Source organism: Pseudophryne corroboree, chromosome 3 (assembly GCF_028390025.1).
Source record: "Pseudophryne corroboree isolate aPseCor3 chromosome 3, aPseCor3.hap2, whole genome shotgun sequence".
Classification (NCBI taxonomy): Eukaryota; Metazoa; Chordata; class Amphibia; order Anura; family Myobatrachidae; genus Pseudophryne; species Pseudophryne corroboree.
In genome coordinates, this window is record NC_086446.1 from 346,900,488 (window position 1) to 346,915,053 (window position 14,566).

Here is a 14,566-nt window from a genome sequence, read left to right on the forward strand (position 1 = left end):
GGGCATTATGAGTATCTGGTGATGCCGTTCGGTCTTAGCAATGCTCCTGCTGTCTTCCAGGGATTCGTCAATGAAATCTTCCAAGACATGTTATACCTAAGTGTCGTGGTGTATTTGGATGACATACTGATTTTTTCCAAAGACCTTGCTGAACACAGGATACAGGTCAAAGAGGTACTCCGCCGTCTACGTGAGAATCATCTCTATGCCAAGTTATCCAAGTGTACCTTCGAAGTAACATCAATACCGTTCCTCGGTTATATCATCTCGGGGATGGAGCTTCGCATGGACCCGGAGAAACTTTCCGCCATTCGGGATTGGGCACAGCCACTCTCCTTGAAAGCAATACAGAGATTCCTGGGTTTTGTGAACTAATATAGAAAGTTCATTAGAAGTTTCTCCACCATTGTTGCACCCATTACCGCCTTGACGAGGAAGGGTTCCAACCCGGGTTTGTGGCCCCCCGAAGCCATAGAGGCCTTTTCCCACTTGAAATCGGCTTTTCCCAGTTGAAGTCTGCTCCAGTACTCCAACAACCAAATTTCGAGGAACCTTTCTTCCTAGAAGTTGACGCATCCTCGGTCGGAGTTGGGGCCGTTCTCTCTCAGTACGCCTCAGATAAGAAATTACATCCGTGTGGCTTTCACTCTCGTAAATTCTCTCCGGCTGAACGAAATTACACTATTGGAGACCAGGAACTCTTGGCAATTAAATCTGCCTTGGAAGAGCGGAGATATCTCTTAGAAGGGGCCAAACATGTGATTACCATTTACACTGATCACAAAAATTTGTTGTATATCAAAACCGCACAGTGCTTGAATCCTCGCCAAGCTAGATGGGCACTCTTCTTCACTCGATTTTCTTTTGTTATCAAGTACCGAGCCGGGACTTTAAATACTAAAGCGGATGCACTGTCCCGTTCACAAACTCCCACAGATGAAGAGGATTCTTTTGAGCGGAGTTTAATTCTGAATCCCATTTCTGTCTCCGCTGCCTCAACTACTCCAGGTCCTCCCCCTGGAAGAATGTCCGTACCAGCTAAATTCCGGTCGAGGATACTACAGTGGGCCCATATCTCCAAGTTTTCCGGTCATCCCGGCGCCCAGAAGATGTACAAGTTTCTGCAAAGATCCTACTGGTGGGACTCCATGAGGAAGGATGTACAGGATTATGTTAATTCTTGTCCACAGTGTACACAGCATAAATCTCCCCATCTACCTCCTGCTGGGTTACTTCGTCCTCTGCCCATTCCTATGAAACCGTGGACTCACATTTCCATGGACTTCGTCACCGACTTGCCCTATTCCAAAGGTTTCAACACTGTCTGGGTGATCGTCGACCGTTTTTCGAAGATGGCGCATTTCGTTCCTTTGACTGGTCTGCCGACAGCTCCTAAATTAGTTCTAATATTTGTCCGAGAACATTTTCGGTTGCATGGGTTGCCTCAAGAAATAGTCTCTGATCGAGGGGTACAGTTCACCGCAAGGTTTTGGAAAGCTCTCTGCTTGGCCTTACAAATTAAACTTAAGTTTTCGTCCGCTTATCACCCCCAAACTAATGGGCAAACGGAACGAGTCAATCAAGACTTGGAGACTTTCCTCCGCCTGTATCTATCCCCTTCACATGACAACTGGGTAGAGTTATTGCCTTGGGCAGAGTTTGCACATAACCCTTCATTTCATTCCTCCACTGGCGAATCTCCGTTCTTCATCAACTATGGCTTCCACCCACAAATTCCGGAACTACCAATTCTTCCAACAGGAGATGTTCCAGCTGTGACTTCCAGTCTACTACACTTCAGACAAATTTGGAGTAAGGTTCATGCTAGTCTTAAAAAGGTTTCTGTCCGATACAAGTTCTTTGCGGACAAGAAACGGCGAGCCGCTCCTCAATACAAGGTTGGAGACAGGGTATGGCTCTCCACACATAACCTCCGGCTAAAGGTACCCACCATGAAGTTCGCCCCAAGGTTTATCGGTCCATACCCTGTGCTACAAATCCTGAATCCTGTGGTCTGCAAGTTGGGATTACCTTCCCATCTACGCATACCAAATGCCTTTCATGTTTCTCTCCTTTGTCCTCTCATCCTTAATCGTTTTCATTCTAAGCCCTCAAGCCCCACTTCGGTAGAAACTGAAACTGGGACAGACTTCGAGATCAAAACTATTCTGGACTCTCGTTATCTTCACAAGAACCTGCAATATCTGGTAGAATGGAAAGGTTATGGTCCTGAGGAGAGAAGTTGGATAGGAGCTTCTGAGGTCTCAGCTCCTCGACTAATCCGGATCTTCCATGCCAAGCACCCTACGAAACCTGGGAAGTGTCCAGGGGCCACCCCTAGAGGAGGGGGTACTGTCACACCGCCGCCCCGGGCCCCTTACTTACCTCTTCGGGCGCGCTGGTCCTCTCTGCGGCCGTCCTCGCTGGCGGCTCCCGTCGCTCGGCCCGGCGTCTGGGCGGGTGACGTCATCAGGCACTTCCCACCAACCAGCTGGTGGTGGGAAGTATAAATTCAGGCACCAGGAACTGCATCAGTGCCTGAGTATCATCAGTTCCCCAGGAGTGGTGATCGCCAGACTTCCGTGCCTCCAAGCACCTCCGTGCCTCCGAGCATCTCCGTGCCTCCAAGCACCTCCGTGCCTCCGAGCATCTCCGTGCCTCCAAGCACCTCCGTGCCTCAAGCACCTCCGTGCCTCCGAGCATCTCCGTGCCTCCGAGCACCTTCGTGCCTCTGAACACCTCCGTGCCTCAAGCACCTCCGTGCCTCAAGCACCTCAGTGCCTCCAAGCGCCTTAGCGCCTCCAAGCACCTCAGTGCCTCCAAGCGCCTCCAAGCACCTCAGTGTCTCCGCGCTCCTCAGCGCCTCCAAGCACCTCAGTGCCTCCAAGCGCCTCAGCACCTCCAAGCGCCTCCAAGCACTTCAGCGCCTCCCTGCATCTCAGTGCCTCCAAGCACTTCAGCGCCTACAAACACTTCAGTGTCTCCAAGCCCCAGCGCACGTAAGCGCAGTTGTGCCTCCAGCACCTGGTATTCTTCTCTGATTCACCAGCACCTTTCAAGTTCTGTCTTTCAGGAGACCTTCAGCGTCCACGTGTGCCTCCTGTTTGCCGACCTGATCCTGCATGAGGAAAACTTACATTCGGCCATCTCTGCTGCGGCTCAGTTGCGGTTCCTCTTCCCGGTCACCGGAAGAAACCCTGAGTCCACAACACTCCCAAACCAGGTCAGTGATAGTAATCAGTGGGCTTTTTTTCTAATGTTACTCACCAGTACTTAGTGGAAGCACCGTCTCTGTTTCTGGAGATACAGAGCTCTTATTTTGCCATTTCTTATATATTCTGACACTTTTTTCTAGAACTTACTTATATGACCAGACTAGTCCATTCCAGCTAAGTAAATATAGCAGGTAGACACCAATCCCACCACAGGAACTTTAGCACTTTATGTGAGTGAGTACTAGTAAATTTTTCATAGAAAAAAAAAATCACCGGATAGAACATTAGTACAAGCACTAACCCAAGTATATTTTGTACTACTGTATGTAGAAACCTTGAAACTCTTTCCACTTGGTAAGTGCTTTGCAAAGAGTCATGGGGTCTCACTAAAGTTTGCCCTGGTAATGGCTTCTAGACCCCTGAATACACAACGCACATAGATATATAAATGTGTATAAATAATATAAACATCCACATATACAAAAGCACAGACGCAGGTCACACTTAGCGCTTGCACAACGGAAACACTCTGCAAACACAGGCTTTGTGTTATCAGCAAACCTTTAAGGGTGACGAGTGTTAGTAATAACAATGGATGGGGTATTGGTTACCTTCTTAAAGAAAGGAACACGTTTGGTAGTGGATGGGGGGGTTGTTACACTTCCAGTGCTGCTGTTTGGGGTGTGTTGAGGAACATGAGGCTCTGTCTCATCATATTCTAAATCAGCAGGATCTAAGTCATAAGCTAATGGGGATTCCAGGGGACCTGGAGATGAGGAGATGGTTTCAGGGATGCAAAAGTGGTAGACAGATATAGCAGAAAATGTCAAGAGAGTTAGAGAACAGGAAAGAGGTAGGTCAGAGAATAGGAAAGGAGGTAGGTCAAAGAATAGGAAAGGGGGTAGGTCAGATAGGAAAGGAGGTAGGTCAAAGAACAGGAAAGGCGGTAGGTCAGAGAATAGGAAAGTAGGTAGGTCAGAGAATAGGAAAGTAGGTAGGTCAAAGAATAGGACAGGATGTAAGTCAAGGAATAGGAAAGGTGGTAGGTTAGAGAATAGGAAAGGAGGTAGGTCAGGGAGTAGGAAAGGAGGTAGGTCAGAGAATAGGAAAAGCGGTAGGTCAGGGAATAGGAAAGGAGGAAGGTCAAAGAATAGGAAAGGAGGTAGGTCAGGGAGTAGGAAAGGAGGTAGGTCAGAGAATAGGAAAAGCGGTAGGTCAGGGAATAGGAAAGGAGGTAGGTCAAAGAATAGGAAAGGAGGTAGGTCAGGGAATAGGAAAGGAGGTAGGTCAGAGAATAGGAAAGGCGGTAGGTCAGGGAATAGGAGAGGAGGTAGGTCAGAGAATAAGAGACGTGGTAGGTCAGAGAATGAGAGGCGATAGGTCAGAGAATAGGAAAAGAGGTAGGGAAAGGGGGCACAAAAGACAGTGAGTTGGAAACAACAAAAAGAAGAATGCAGAAAGCGCAATAAAAAGCAATTATAAAAAAATAAGGAAAGATGGTAGTTGGACAGTGGTGGTTTCCTTTGGGGGAAGGGGAAGGGGGAGTGTGTGGGGGTGGGGAGGGTTCGAGTTCTGGCATAGGATAGAAAGAAGAGACACCAAGGGACAGAAGATAGAAAAAAATGATAGGATGCAGTGAGGCTGATTCTGAGTTGAGGTCAAAAAAATGAATGAGCAAGTAACTTTCCACTGTGGTAAAATCATGTTACAGTGCAGGTTGGATAGTGGGACAGGTTTCATATGTGCAGAGATAGTTAGATTTGAGACTGGTGTGTTCAAACTCAAAACTAAATAGAGCTGTACAATATCTGTGGGCTACACGCAAAAGCAGTCAGGACGGGAGGCAGGATACCGACGCCGGAATCCCGACACCAGCTAAAATACTGGCGGTCGGAGTCCTGACCGCTGGCTGGTTACCCCTCTTGGGTGGTGGTCCACGCCACCACCTGGAGGGGAATAGAAACCTGTGGCGGCCAAAGGTCGCCACTGGGCCCGAAGCGTGGCGAGCGCAGCCAGCCCACGAGGGGACACGCTGCGCTCGCCGCTGGGATATTGGCTTCCGGGCTCCTGGCGTCGGTCTCCTGACTGCTGGGATCCTGACCGCCGGGATCTTGTACTGATCCCGTCAGTATTTACTCTGCATGGAACAAAATATGATTTGCATTCCTTCCATTGCAACAACGCCACCTGCTCTTTTTCCTTTGCTCCGAACTCAGAATCAGCTGCAGTATGAGAAAAGGAGAAGAGTCTGCCTGATGAATGAGAGTAGCTGGAGTTAAGATTAGGGCTCAGTTTTCTATCTTCTATACCAGCTTTCTAAATTTCTCTCCAATATAATCCCTAACTACAGTACACCACATTCAATGTCACAAAAGTACTGCATGCTATCATATCTTTGTCCAATTGCTCTTTGCATTGTAACAAATGTAGCAATAAGTTATAACTGTCGGAAACATCCGAAGGCTGTATGCAATGGGTTGGTGGCTCTACCATTGGAATACGACTTGTGAGAGAGAAGATGGCCAGGAATGGATCTCTTACCTGTGGCAGGGGGTGTTGGTCTGCGGGTACCACTGACAACGTCACCTAAACTGTTTGAGTTCCCAATGGATTTACTGCAAGGAGAAATTAGGAGAAATAGTAACAGAGTGGAGTAGGGGCATCATGAAATATATCTGTTTTAATAAATATTTGTACAGTGCCAAAATATTATACAACACTGTTCCATAAGAGGAAGTAAATCCATCATATATGTCACTGCCACAGTGTAACTTGCAATCTAATTTCCCATTCACAGGCACAGCCTGGTGCACACTAGAGAGATGTTGAGCCGATATGTTGTTTACTGCCAAATCAGGACGACATATCAGCTGGATCATGCAGTGTGTAAAGCCAATTAGCGCAGTCCCGCGGTCGTTAGTGATATCTTCTGGCTGGCTTTGCTACACAGCCAACCAGGTGATATCGTATGCGGCACCGTGCAGTGTAATGAAGGACGGAACAAGGGATCGTTGCATTGTTACATTGTTCTGATGTGTACCACAGATACGATATGTTGGCCTGTCGACCGCCATATCATCTGGGTATGCATCGCTGTAGTGTGTACCCAGCCTAAGTTACTAGGGCCAATTTAGTATGTTTTTGGTAAGTTACTTATGTTCTGTGTAAACCAGCAGTGATTAACAAATGAAAACATAAAGTCATAAATGCTGTAGTCACCTTGTACTGAGCCGACTCTGTCTCATCTTCTGTTCTTGCAACATTCTCATGTGTTCCAGTTTGACAGGACTAGGGATAAAACCCACCTCGCAACCCTCTCGCACTGCTCGCCCAATCCACCAGTCATTGTTATATTTCTGGGAAATAAGAATCAATCGTTGTGAGCTCACCACTCATATCTACTCCTTGTAGGAGGGTTAAAATAAAGGTGGAAATCGGATATATATTATTTAGGTTTCTTAATGTTCACAAGTGCACCTACATCTCGAGCAACAGCATTTAAAGATGCATACTTGTTTCATAGTCTTTGGAAACACCCCTGTACTAAAAACATTCTCATTTCTATACTTCAGGGTTATTCAGAGTTGTTAGCAAACCAAAAAGTACACTAATGGGTAATACCATGTACATTGCAGGTGGGGCAGATGTAACATGTGCAGAGAGATTTCAGATTTGGGTGGGTTATATTGTTTCTCTGCATGGTAAATACCAGGGACATGCGGTGAGGTGAATGGCTGAGGTACTGGCTAGGGGATCCGGTCTCTAGATCAACAGTAACTAGGGGACACTATCTAGGTCGACCACTATTGGTTGACAGTAACTAGGTCGACGGGGTTTCTATGTCGACAGGTCAAAAGGCCGACATGAATTTTTCACGATTTCTTTCTTTTTTTGGACCTTTTCATACTTAATGATCCACGTGGACTACAACTGGGAATGGTAATCTGTGCCGAGCGCAGCGGTAGCGGAGCAAGGCACCTTGCCCGAAGTCGCTCACCATGCGAGGGGACACGGTGCACTAATTGGGGTTCCCGGGCACTCTACGAAGAAAACGACACCAAAAAACATTTAAAAAACGCATGTCGACCTTTTGACCTGTCGACCTAGACCCTGTCGACCTAGAGACCCTGTCGACCTAGTTACTGTCGACCAATAGTGGTCGACCTAGACACTGTCGACCTAGTTACTATCTACCTTCCATACCACAGCCCTTGCTAGTACCAGAGCCGGATTTACTGTACACACATTATAAGAGCCAAAGGGTTCATGTGGGCATTATACACAGGTGCAGTAGTATATACTGCAGGAAATTTGGTGAGTTTTGATCAGATATGTGCAGAAAATATAGTGCCTCACCTGTCATTGACTTTTTACTCCAGAGTTTTGAACATAAGTGATTAGAATAATACAAAGAAGATATTTATAATATATTGTTTGTATTTTTCATATCTATATATATAAATGTGAAAGCCCTCACTCACTCACTCACTCACTCACTCACTCACTCACTCACTCACTCACTCACTCAGGGGCGGATCCAGAAGAAAATGAAAGGGGGGGCACCATGATAGGGGAACGGTAATAGTTATATTTACATGCACCTAAGGCATGCATGCTCCCAGATAAGAGGAGTGGTATCACAGGGGGCGTGGCCTCACAGAATATGCCATCAGGTAATGATTGGCTGTAGGAGCGCATCCTGGTTTATTGCCAATGTTTCACCCTGATGAAAAGGCTGATTGGGCCTCGAAATGTTGGTCACCTGTTCCATTAGTTATGGGAGCCTGAAAGGCACCCCAGCACAATATAATTATTGAAGATTTTAGTTGGTGGTGGCAGGTGCAGCATACCTTATTTTGGGCACTGCTCTGAGACTGCAGGACACGAGCTACCCATCTTTGATTAGCAGAAGCAGCCAGCTGGATCTCCAACAAGCAGCATAAGACATCTGCAGGACAGCCCTCTTACAATCACACGGGCTGACTGCACCTAGCATGGTGGTAAAGGAAGTGGAGGAGGAAGTGCTGGGAAACTGTGCGGTGCAGTGAGGGCTAGTGAAGCCTTCTGCTCCATCATAAGTAACAGTCTTACTCGATGCTAGCACTTGAACCCCGCGCCTGGGCTGGACTCTGTCTGGCTGGCAGTGGGGGAGGCAGGTTGTGGTGTGAGCAGAGGGAGGCTGGAGCTGCAGCTCCAGCCTCCCCATTGGTTACCACACAGACTTGCTGTTAGAGCCACGGCGGGTCCTAGTGCCTGCCGGCTCTTTTATAAAATCTGACTGACAAAAAAAGCAGTAGTGCTGCTGCTGTTCTCCTTTTGAAAAAAAAAAGTCAAAATGACAGGGGGGGGGGCACGGGCCAAGATGCCACACCCCCCCCCCCCCCCCCCCGAATCCGCCTGTGCACTGACTCATCACTAATTCTCTTACTTCCCGATATGTTAGGAAGATGAAATGTAACATAGGTATTCTGCAGGTAGGAAATACAGAAACTACGTAATTAGAATTTTAATAAACCTCCCCTAAGGGAATGAAAAACGAGATTTATGGTAAGAACTTACCGTTATTAAATTTCTTTCTGCGAGGTACACTGGGCTCCACAAGGATTAACATCAGGAGGTGTAGAGTAGGATCTTGATCCGAGGCACCAACAGGCTCAAAGCTTTGACCTTCTTCCCAAGATGCATAGCACCACCTCCTATATCACCCCGCCTCCGTGCACAGGAGCTCAGTTTTGTTAACCAGCCCAATGCAGTAGCAGGTAAAAGAGACGACAACCGTTAGTAGCCACGTACACTATAGGAGAAAGTGTGAGCGGCTAATGCTATACCAACCCACAGAAGCAAAGTGCGTCAGGGTGGGCGCCTTGTGGAGCCCAGTGTACCTCGCAGAAAGAGATTTAACAATGGTAAGTTCTTACCATTAATATTGTTTTCTGCTGCTGGGTACACTGGGCCCCACAAGGATTAACATCGGGGATGTCCTAAAGCAGTTCCTTATGGGAGGGGACGCACTGTAGCGGGCAAAATAACCCGGCATGCAAAGGAAGCATCCTGGGAGGCGGAAGTATCAAAGGCATAGAACCTTATGAACATGTTCACTGAGGACCACGTAGCCGCCTTGCACAATTGTTTTAGGGTCGCACCATGGCGGGCCGCCCAAGAAGGTCCAACAGACCGAGTAGAATGGGCTTTAATGGGAGCAGGAGCTGGAAGGCCAGCCTGTACATAAGCATGTGCAATTACCATTCTAATCCATCTGGCCAAGGTCTGCTTGTTAGCAGGCCAGCCACGTTTGTGAAATCCAAACAGTACAAAGAGAGAATCAGACTTCCTAATGGAGGCAGTTCTCTTCACATAGATACGGAGAGCCCGTACCACATCCAAAGTCTCTTTGGAAGACGACTCAGGAGAACTAAAGGCCGGAACTACAATCTCCTGATTAAGGTGGAAGGAAGACACCACCTTGGCTAAATAACTTGGATGCGTTCTAAGAACTGCCCGGTCACAGTGAAAAATCAGATAGGGGGACTTACAGGATAAGGCACCCAAGTCCGAGACCCTTCTAGCTGAAGCGATAGCCAGCAAAAATTAAACCTTAAGGGAAAGCCACTTAAGGTCTGCAGACGCAAGAGGTTCAAACGGAGACTCTTGCAAGATCTCCAGAACCACCGACAGATCCCAAGGGGCCACGGGTGGTACATAAGGAGGCTAAATCCGCAACATACCCTGAGTGAAAGTATGAACATCCGGTAGGGTAGCAATCTTTCTCTGAAACCAAACCGACAAGGCAGAAATGTGAACCTTGAGGGAGGCCAGACGAAGGCCTAAGTCCAGGCCCTGTTGTGGGAAGGCCAACAGTGTGGCCGTACTAAACTTGAAAACGTCATGATTATGAGACGCGCACCAAGTAAAGTAAGAATTCCAGACCCTATGGTAAAACCGAGCAGAAGCCGGCTTACATAGTTTGAATGACCGCCTTAGAAAAACCCTTGGCCCTCAAGACGGAAGCTTCAAGAGCCACGCCATCAAAGTCCTGGTAAATACAAGGGCCCTGAACGAGGAGGTCTGGTCGTTGTGGAAGTAGAAGGGGACACTCTAGCGAGAGGCCCTGTAGATCGGAGAACCAGCGCCGTCTGGGCCACGCTGGAGCGATCAGAAGTAGGTTTCCCCCTTCTTGCTTGAACTTCCGTATTACTCTGGGCAGGAGTGACACCGTAGGAAACACGTACGGCAGCCGAAAGTTCTATGGAATTGCCAGAGCATCCACGAACACTACTTGAGGATCCCTTGTCCTTGCTCCGAAGACCGGAACCTTGTGATTGTGTCGAGACGCCATCAGGTCCACATCTGGAAGGCCCCACTTGTCCACGAAAAGTTGAAACACCTCTGGATGGAGACTCCACTCTCCGGCGTGTACGTCCTGATGACTGAGAAAGTCCGCTTCCCAGTTTAGTACCCCTGGAATGAACACTGTGGATATGGCCGACAGATGGCGTTCTGCCCACTGAAGAATCCGTGATACTTCCCTCATTTCCATGCGGCTTCGAGTGCCGCCTTGATGATTGATGTAAGCCACCGTGGTGGCGTTGTCCGATTGTACTTGAACAGGTCTGTTCTGTATCAAATGCTGGGCCAGGTTCAGTGCATTGAACACCGCCCGCAGTTCCAGAATGTTTATCGGGAGTAGAGACTCCTCCTCGGTCCACCGACCCTGAAGGGAGTGTTGTTCCAACATCGCGCTCCAACCTCTCAGACGGGCATCCATCGTCAGCAGGACCCATTGGATATCCAGATGGGACGACCCCTGCTCAATCGATGGTCCTGAAGCCACTAGCTCAGTGACAGGCGGACCTTCGGAGACAAGGAGATCATGTGATATCTGATCCGGTGAGGCAGGCCGTCCCACTTGGCCAGAATTACCTTCTGCAGAGGGCGAGAATGGAATTGAGCATACTCCACCATGTCGAAAGCCGACACCATGAGACCTAGCCCTTGCATTGCTGAATGTATCGACACTTGCGGATGAGATAGGAAGCATCAAATCCTGTCCTGAAGCTTCAGGACTTTCTCCTGAGACAAGAACAACCGCTGATTGTGAGTGTCCAATAACGCTCACAGGTGCACCATGCTCCGAGCAGGAACCAGGGAAGATTTCTTCCAGTTGACTAGCCACCCGTGGGCTTTCATGAACGGGACAGTCAGATCTAGATGATGCAGGAGAATTTCTGGGGAATTTGCCAGGATCAACAAATCGTCCAGGTACGGCAGGATCCTGACCCCTAGACGGCGGAGTACAGCCGTCATGATCACCATTACTTTGGTGAAAACTCGCGGAGCTGTTGTCAAACCAAAAGGTAACGTCTGAAATTGGTAATGAAGGTTGCCCACCGCAAACCTCAGGCACTGCTGATGTGACATTGCAATAGGAATATACAGGTAGGCATCCTGTATGTCCAGGGAGACCATATGGTCCCCAGGCTCCAAGGCCAGAACAATAGAGCGTAGAGTTTCCATACGAAACTCGAAGACCCTCACATACTTGTTCAAGGACTTGAGATTGAGAATGGGCTGCGAGGACGCGTTCGGTTTCGGGACTAGAAACAGCGGTGAATAGTACCCCTTGCCTCTCTGAGTCAGAGGCACCTGTACTACCACTCCTGTGGTCAGGAGGGATTGTACTACTGAAGGAAGAGTGTTTGCCTTCACCGGGTCCAAAGGGACGGCTGTCAGGCAAAATCGATGAGGGGACGTTTCTTGAAGGATACGGCGTAACCTCGAGTGACGACTTCCCTTACCCAGGCATCTGAAGTGGTCTTCAACCATTCCTGGGCAAAACCTAGAAGCCGGCCCCCCCATCCTGGGATCCCCCAGGGGGAGGCCCGCCCCGTCATGCGGCAGGATTGTCAGTTTTGGAAGCAGGCTGGGCTTGGCAAGTTTGGAAGTACGAGCTTGTTTCGGGTAGGCCTGACCTTTTGCTTTTCCTGGAGGACGAAAGGGACGAGAGAAAGTACTTTTAGCCTTCGGTGTAGAAGGAGCCGCAAGCAGTAGGCAAGCTGTTTTAGCAGAAGCCAGGTCAGTCACAATCTTATTGAGGTCTTCTCCAAAAAGAATGTCTCCCTTAAAAGGAAGCACCTTCAGGGTTTTCTTAGAATCTATATCCACCGACCAGGATCTCAACCAAAGGATACGTCGAGCCAAGATGGACATAGTGTCAGCCTTGGCCGCCAGCACCCCAGCATCGGAAGCCGCCTCCTTAAGGTAAAGAGAAGCCCTGGCAATATATGAGAGACATTGTCTAGCATGATCAGAAGCGTTGGAAGGTAGCTCTGCCTCCAGCTCCTGAGCCCATGATTCAACAGCTTCAGCAACCCATGTCGCTGCAATGGTTGGTCTATGCACAGGCCACGCTAGGGTGTAAATCGCTTTTAACCAACCCTCCACACATCTATCCGTCGGTTCCTTCAGAGAGGTGACGGTAGTCACTGGCAGAGCTGAAGAAACTACCAGTCTTGCCACCTGAGAATCTACAGGCGGAGGAGTTTCCCATTTTTACTTAGCTCCGCAGAGAGAGGATAGCGAGCCAACAGTTTCTTATGCAGTGTGAATTCTGTTCCCGGATTTTCCCAGGATTCCTGACGTATGTCAGCCAGGTGTTGTGAATGAGGTAAACTTGTTTAATCACCTTTTTACGTTTAAATCTGTCCTGATTTTTAGAGACATCTGCAGGCTCAGGTTCATCAGAAACTTGAAGAATGAATCTGATAGCATCAATCAAATCAGGGACATCCACCAGTGACTTCCCTTCCCCATCAGAAGCATCAGAGTCAGTGTCTGTGGGGTCAGTATATGCACCATCCTCCTCAGAGGATGTGTCCGGAACAGCGGTGGATTGTGAGGAAGTAGCGGCCCGTTTAGAACACGTCTTAGTCTTAGGTGGGCAAGAGTGAGACTTATTTTTAGTCAGCGATCGGTTCAAGTGCTGTAACTGAGATGAGATTTGATCCGCCCATGGCGGATTGACTGCAGGGACCATAAACTGCTGTACTGGCATAGGCGGTCCCACAGGGGGCGTAAGTTTAGTTACTAGCGTATTTAATAACGTGGAGAAGGTAGCCCACGGTGGGTCATTACTGGCCCCCTGTGTTACAGACCCACTGGGAGGTAAGGAAACCCCAGAACCTGAACAATCTGCTGCCATGTTTTCCTCAAAAGTGTCTGCAGCATCACCTCTATGCAATGTGGGAGAAGCCCCAGTTCCGTTGCCCCGGCGTGTAGCTTACATAATGATGAGCTCAATAACAGGCAACCTAGTACAATATTAGCAATATACCTAGCAAGAACTCCCAGTGTAGTGTGTCAGCACAAACCGGGAATCCAAGAGATATATGGTCACTATAAATCACAGAGAAAATTACACAGTAAGTATATCGTGTAAAACACCTATATCAGTTAATAAACCTGACGCACTTAGGACCCTCAGGTTACAGAATATAGGAGTAGCAAGCTGAGTGAAATACACGAGATGGAAGCCACGCATGCACACACACATATAGTCAAATGTACAAAGCAGAAGTTATACCAAACAATAAAACTGCACTGAACTAGCAATACAAAGTAATACTCAGTGTAGCTATATATACATATGTAAACAGTAGATATAACAAAACACAGTAAATACTGGATGTATATCACAGGGTGTTTGTACCACACAACCCTAACTGTATGCACTCTTTCTTAACTAACACTGTCCACTGACAGGTAGAATACTTAAGTGTCCTGTAAAATGCACAGCGCTGACGAGCAGGCGGCTTTACAGAGGAGGATTTGCCCAAGCAGTCCCAGGAACAGCGCAGCTCCATGTAATGGCGGCTGACAGGGAGTGAGGGCGAGATATGCAGCTCCAGGGCGGGAACATTTACCCAAATGGAGCCCTGGGGCTGGGGGAGGGGCTACAGGTCAGGCCTTATCCCCCTGCTGGCTTCCCCACCGGGCGCTGCGGGCTGCAATGAATGGGTTTTAACAGAGACAAAATCCCTACTTGTGCCCTGTGTCCCGGAGGCTAGTGGAGCGGCTGCCCCTTACAAAGTCCACGCCAGCGCGCGCGGCCCGCCTCCCACGGCCGTGCCGGATCGCGATTACAGCGGCCCAAAGAGACCCCTTACCTCCCCTTTGAACATGGCCACGCGATCCAGGAGACAGAGGCGAGTGTGTGACTAACGGAGAAGAACACCTGAGCCTCCGCTGTAGTTACCCGGCAACTAGGGCGCGGGAGTATACAGCGCCGCTGGGGGAGTGATGGAGCTGCAGCAGGGGATGTCTGACTGACATCTAACACTGCTGCAGCCCTTGAT

General features: G+C 48.7%; 1 protein-coding gene across 6 annotated transcripts in view; it reads right to left on the bottom strand.

Annotated features, from left to right (window-relative positions):
- CACNB1 (calcium voltage-gated channel auxiliary subunit beta 1) overlaps positions 1 to 14,566 on the bottom strand; it is a 156,440-nt gene that overhangs the window by 36,515 nt on the left and 105,359 nt on the right. For 4 of the 6 annotated variants that reach the window (XM_063959712.1, XM_063959713.1, XM_063959715.1 and 1 more), the window contains 3 exons: positions 6,435 to 6,571; positions 5,757 to 5,830; positions 3,827 to 3,981 (listed from right to left, as the gene is read on the bottom strand). In XM_063959712.1, the coding sequence (XP_063815782.1) occupies positions 3,827 to 3,981; positions 5,757 to 5,830; positions 6,435 to 6,571 (366 nt within the window). The remainder of the gene's footprint in view (positions 1 to 3,826; positions 3,982 to 5,756; positions 5,831 to 6,434; positions 6,572 to 14,566) is intronic. The other 2 variants (XM_063959714.1, XM_063959717.1) reach the window with 1 other exon arrangement.